The sequence below is a fragment of the Perna viridis genome, chromosome 12 (genome assembly GCF_037379345.1).
Source record: "Perna viridis isolate PV_CMFRI_1.1 ecotype Kerala chromosome 12, ASM3737934v1, whole genome shotgun sequence".
Classification (NCBI taxonomy): domain Eukaryota; kingdom Metazoa; phylum Mollusca; class Bivalvia; order Mytilida; family Mytilidae; genus Perna; species Perna viridis.
In genome coordinates, this window is record NC_142456.1 from 37170113 (window position 1) to 37177060 (window position 6948).

A 6948-nucleotide genomic window follows, 5' to 3' on the forward strand; every position below is an offset into this window, starting at 1 on the left:
TATTTTTGTTATGCATCCACCGTGTAATATATTCCTCTTCCATTAAAGCCAGGCAGGGATATTTTCAACAATAACAAGTCATATCATTTTCAAGATATGTATTTCCCGGGTACTTTTTTCAAACTCCTCGGGCGCTTCCGGACGCTTTTTAGTAGGACCCTTACAAAACTAAAAATACAATTGTATCGGAGTATTCCGAAACTTAGTTATTAAGTACTAAATTAAGTTTTTTTTTAGTATCACGAAGTAGGTTCTTTTCAATGATCTGTATCACGACCCGTACATGTATCATTTACCCTATATCGCATAACCCGTATAGTACCCCTTTGAGAATTCCTCGTTCATTATTATCCGGCGTCTATCGGGTTTTACTATCAGGAGCAGACGACTCTTGAAGTAACACAAAATGAATTTTTAAATCATAAGTGTGAAAATAATAATAAATAAGGGACTATCAACAATTCACATCGGTACAGCCAAGCTCCAAACAGCGACAGACGTTTATTCCTCTCTTACTAACCGCTGCAGACAAGCGTTTCGAAAATCTCGGACAATCGGATAACGTCGCATAAATCATTCTATTTGTTCCCGACTATGCCAGATTCTTGCATTTTCTGAGAGGGCTGGCTGTAACCTCTAGATTTTTAACGTCAGACGCTGTTCGGAACTTGCAGTTCGGCAAATATTCTGTTAAGGGATTTACGGTAATATGTATGTTCCCATAGCCGACAATACTAACCTTTTCAAGTTTTTATCTAATTTCTAATTAAAACTATATGTTGTAGGACTCAAAATCCATTGCTTTCAGAGATCTAAAAAAAATTACATTGGGGGTTGACCTTTTTTTTTTGACCACCATCAACAATTTGAAGATAGCGGCAGTTTTGCAAAATATTGCAGTTGTAATATACAGTCTTATTACAATTTCATAAACTATGTATAATTTTTAAGCATAAAAAAATAAAGTGATATTAACTGTAATCCTATAATCTGAGAGAGAAATATCGTGAACATTACAAACTTTGTCAGTATACCAATCTGTCCTTTCAACATTCTACTTCCTTTCATCCGATCAGGTTAATGAACCTACAATTAATAATGCTGTGACATATATAGCGAAGTCATCAGAGTACATGAACTTGTCATCGATCTCACAAACAGGAATACTTGATTTGACAAAATATATTTTCTCTGGACCTTTTGAAATATATGATAATTATATATTATATATATGATATATTATATATAATATAAAAAAATAATACATGGCAAAATCCGTATCGTATGTTGTATCCCCACACGACCGATATCAGCCTCTCGGACCTGATATTGGTACCTCGTGGTCGATACGACATGCGGTATAGATTTTGGCATTTATTATTCTCAATATATAGTCACATATATATTCTAGTAATATATATGACAAATCTCGAACGATGAGTCGTCAATTAAGGGAGAGTTGCAATGTTGAAGGTAATTTATTTTTAATGAAATTAATGATGAATTTGTAGAAAAACCCATTAATACGTTGAATGTGAACAAAGCAACTGACTTTGATGGTGTACGTATCAGTAAAAATAGTGAAATAGTGAAATAGTCAAATAGTGAAATAGCCAAAACCTCTAATTATGAAACCTATTGATAAACTTACAGTTGTTATGATCAATAAATCGGAGTTTCCTAATCATCTGAAGGAAACTTACATAAAGAATAGTCATCTACAGGTACAAGAAACTACAGATCTGTTAGCATTCTACCGGTATCGCCTAATTGTTCTGAAAGGGCAATACACCACCAGCTTATTGATTATTTTGATGTTTCAAGCCAAGTTTTGTCTTAAAACATTACTAAATACTTAAGTGATATTTTGTTTTATACTTGGAGTAAATTTATAAAAGAAAAGAAGAGGACGCTTACAATACCGATGTACCTGATCCAAAACCAATTTTTAATTCGTTAATTTGAGTCATTCATTGTGTTTGTTATTTGAGTCTTACTTTTATCCCCGGATTGTGGATGTTATGTAAAAGATCGACAATAATTTTATTCTCGATGAATATGCTATTACTTGATGTTTGATACGACTTAGTATGCATGCATGTACTCATTTAAAGTGTATTTTATATTGAATGACGCAGGTCCATAGGCAGGAATTTGTAGAGGGGGTTCTTTAGGCTCGCGGAGCGAGTCCCGCAACTCGCACCGCGAAATGCTGTCGACTTTAATAGTCACAAATTAAACAAAACTTCGATTTTGATAGTGCTTCGTTTTTAAGAGGGTTCTTGAGAACCCAAAGAACCTTACCCTTTGCCTACGGGTGTGTAGTCACTAATATTATATTGTAAAAGGGTCTTTGAAAGCAACCAACGTAGCAAGGAATGCTTATAATAACATAAAGAACAAGAAAGTAATTAAAAAAAAAACATGCAAATTTAAGATAATTTTATTTCACCAAGTTTTTTTCTGTTACGAAATCATTCATGATATATTGCAAGCCAGGAACATGCGGAAAAGAAGAAAAATGATTAGTTGAATTATGGTTAATTGCGTGTTAATATAAATTACAGGTTGAAATCTAAATTTGTTTGATTTGAATCTAGTAACATTTGATTAACTATCTACACCTGTAAAATGTGCTTTTCACTTTTCGGTATTAGTATCTACCCTAAAAACTAAAGTCATTTTTAAACTTCCTGGTTGTAATTGGTAGGAGGCGAGCACATAACTTGTTGAGAACGATTGAATCATAGGTATTCGCATTGAACAATGGCTAGTTATCAAAGGGTGTGTGTGTGGGAGGGGGGTGTTTTATGATCACGGCAAAGTACTTTGACCCCGCCGCATTTTGCACCTGTCCAAAGTCAGAGATATCTGGCCTCTGTATGTCTTGTTTCGTTTCCACTTCCTGTTACACTCCCCACTTTCTTTTATGTTGCTGGAGAATATAGAGGCAACTATTTCGCAATATCTGTGTATAATATTGTTTTTAGCGCCAGCGTCAGCCTGCCCAGTGTTTTTAGGGTTTCTTCGTCGTTCATTGAAGACCCACGAATGGCCTTGAGCTGACATTTTCATCCCGGTGGGGTTGTTGTCTCTTTGACATATTCACAATATCCATTAAGGGTATGTTAGCGTATATCTTAGTATCGTGCCAAAATCAGGTTCATGTCAAAATACAATCCAATCAAAATGAACAACAAGGCCGCATATAGAATACATTCCTGTATTACCTTAAATCACACATTTCTGTTTTACATGTACGTATATGCAACAAATAATAGTGTGAGAAAAATTCAGTTTATTTATTACAAATCATTTGCAGATTATTAAAATGCTCAAATTTATAGTAAGATATCCATTTGTTTGGTTTAGAGTCGGAAATATTATTAGAAATCATCACTTTACACTTGCGTTTGTTAAAGCGGTTGTCTCAGTGGGTGCTTTCGGCGCGGTTCGCTGGGTTTCAAAGCGAGTAGATACAGCTTATTGTCTTTTGTATTCTTTGCAATGTATTGTCTCATGTGTTAAATCCGAATTCAATCGATTTTTATACAATGTAGTTAAATTTGTTACCATTGTCCATGGTTAAAGCGAGGGATGAGCGCTCACTAACATGTTTAAACCCACCGCACACTTTATGTGCCTTTCCCAAGCCAGGAAACTGTGGTCCAGTGGTTGTCATTGCTTTTTTTATGTTCACTGTTATTCGTTAACAATCATACCTCATCTGATATATTTATGTCAATGTTTTACATCAAGGTTACAATACTTTGGTCGAACATTTGCTTCAACAATAAGACGTCCTACACACATAAAGCATTGGGTGAATGCGCAATGTTTCGTAGTCCTTTTTTCTGCCTCACCGCATCTTCAGCTCTGTTAATTCTAGTTCAACTGTCTTTTGGTCCTTTACTTGATGAACTCCACAACATATGGTCTATTTATTATGCAATTGGATTTGTTATCTTTGATAAGATTTATGCAGACAAAATTTGCATTATAGATACAAATTTACCTTTGCTTCGAATTACTAATAATACATTAACTTTAGTCGAGCTTATTAGCTTTGGTTTGTTCCCTTCGATATAAAAATTGTCTATTTTTACACAATTTAAACAATGTATTTTTGACTGTGGCACACCCATATTGCACGCTTGACTTTTTGATTAAATGCTTTATTGAACACTTAAAAGAGATACCAACCTCGACCGTGGGCCTAGATCTACATCTCTTGTACTATGCTATCACATGTACCCAGCTACCATAATTGTAAAGAATTATTATTTCGGGGATAAGGAAGCGCAGAGGAACCAGCGGCAGATCCAGAGAATCACCTAAGGGGGGAACACTGAGCCCTACCCCACCCCCACAAAAAAGATCTTTGACAATCACGTTTTTCATGCACGCATTTACACACAAAATGCGCTATTTTGATTTGTGCAAATTCATAAGAGGTGAGAGACCCCCATGGATTCGCCATTTGGTACGGACAAGACGGTATTTATTTATGTAGCTGGTGCTCTGTTCTTGAAATATAATTAACTTGGGGTATAATTAACCGGGGGCATAATTAACCTGGGGTATATTGTTTGCAAATTCAATATTAAATTGATGCTACCATGGTTTTTTTGTTCAGTAATAGAAAGCATAATATATTTTACATAAATTGAATAGTGTTACATGTATGGCCATATCTTGGATATGTTGTATATTGTATATTGGTATGTTCGACATTTTCAGATAAGCTAATGGCAAGCAATACAAGTTTCAATAATTGCAGTCCCTGCACATTAAGACATCTGACGAAACCTTCTACTGTCTTTTGCATAGTGTGCGACGAAGCTTTATGCAGCGACTGCAAAGAACATCACAAACTGTTGAAGATATTAAGAGATCATCAACTAATACATATCGAAGATTATCTCCTGTTACCTCCTTTTGTACGGAATATAAATCAGTATTGTGAAAAACACGGTGAAATTTTAGAGTTTTTCTGCCAATCGCACGATGTTGTCTGCTGCAAGAGATGCGCAACGACCATTCATGGTAAATGTACTGATAATGTTAAAATGTTACAAGACTTGATAGGTGAAGCGGATTCATACCCGACATTTGACGATATCAATAAGACACTCTCCGAATTAGACAATAACACAAAAGCAGCAATTGCGGACCGAAAGAGTAATATGGAGTCACTGTCGGAACAAAAACAAACTATATTAAGGAATATCTCACTGCAGCGACAATTACTCAACGAACATTTAGACAAGATAGAAGCTTTGGCTAAAGACGAACTTGAGACTTGTACAAATAGGGCGTCGACAAAAATTGGTAACACACTGAAAACGTTTCAAGAAAAGGAGTTGAAATTAGCTGAATTAAAGAATAGCGTGCATTGGGTTAGAAACATAAATTCAAGTCCCTACAATTTCATTTGTAAGAGAGAGCTAGGTAGTTCAATACAAAAACTCGAAAATGAAATTAAAAATGTGTACGAATTAGTCGATCTCAAACACACATCTTTAGATTGCAAGTTTAATGAGCTAATTACAAATTTCGAAAAAAATATAAAGACTTTTGGTGAAATAGTTACCAAGATTGAACATTCTCCTCGGTTGTCTCTACAGATGACAGTCATACTAGGAGCTCAGATTACAGCTTTCCAAACCATCGACATCCGCAATATGAAATTGTCTTTAAAGGATACAATCAAACTGGGCTCGGTAAACGAAATCATTGGTTGTACATCCCTTAAAGATGGCTCTGTACTATTTACAGACATACTAGACTCACACAAGGGCCAAATGATAAAGGTTCAAAATGGAAATAAGTATAAGGCTAGGTTAGGTAATAAGTCTGTGTTCGATGTAGTAAACTTGGATGAAAACTTGGTGGCGGTTACAACAGGGATCTTGGGATGTAGCATTGAAATATACGAAGTTTACAAACTAAAATTCGTTCGATCAATTAGTACAGAAACTTGGTGTTATGGAGCCACCACTCACGATCAGTCGGTTATGTTCTGTTCAGGAAGGTCCAAACTTGAGGTAGTGAACACACAAACTGGAACTGTTTCACCAATAACTTCTCAAATCGGAGAATGTTTCGAAGACTGGAACACACACCTTACATCAGACAAAACTTATACATATTTGTCGGACTTTCGGAGTAATACTATTACCTGCTTTGACCATAATGGAACTAAACAGTGGAAATTCACGAAGCCCAAAGAGCTAAAACAGCCACGCGGTATCACCATTGATTCAAACTCAAACCTTTACGTTGCAGGATATCAGTCAAACAACGTCATCATTCTGTCTTCGGATGGACAGCTCCACAAAGAGATCCTGACATCCCAGGATGGCTTAGACAGACCGAAGGCTATCCACTTTGATAAACTTAGAAATCAACTTGTAGTGTGTAATACGAAGGGGCTTGCATTTATTTTTCAACTGTCGTGATTGTATGTATAACTTCAGTAGGCTGTATTCGTGTTATTTATTTTCGCTTTTGTACACAAATAAGGAAAATGTGTGCAGATTCATGTGGCAGTGTATGTACCAGTTCATATAAAATTCAGACACTGGCTTACGTACAAATGTAGAGGTAATTCATGGTGTAGATAAACCCACTGAACAAATTAAGATTTGGTTTGGTCTACAAACGCACTACTTTTAAGTAAAAATGCGTAGTCGTTTCTGTGTTAAGACCGGTACTTTTGAGAGGATACATTGATCTCTAGTAAAATCAACCAAATTAAACGGAATCAGGAAAGGTAACTCTTGCAAAGTGTCAATATTATACCCAATCTATAATTCCTCGAAATGTTCTAATTATAGGATGTACAAGACAACTTTTGGTTTTGAAAATTATTTGATTGTATTACCACAAGATTTATCGTATAACTTATGTCGACTCAGATGTAGTAGTCATAAATTGCCAATTGAA

At 35.5% G+C, this 6948-nt stretch overlaps 1 protein-coding gene across 1 annotated transcript; it reads left to right on the plus strand.

Moving 5' to 3' along the window:
* Positions 1–2676: 2676 nt before the first annotated feature.
* On the plus strand, positions 2677–6613 carry LOC148602185 (uncharacterized). Its single transcript, XM_088555938.1, has 2 exons — positions 2677–2750; positions 4741–6613. The coding sequence occupies exon 2, from the start codon at positions 4749–4751 to the stop codon at positions 6459–6461; it is 1713 nt and encodes a 570-aa protein (XP_088412064.1). The 5' UTR covers positions 2677–2750; positions 4741–4748; the 3' UTR covers positions 6462–6613.
* Positions 6614–6948: the final 335 nt, after the last annotated feature.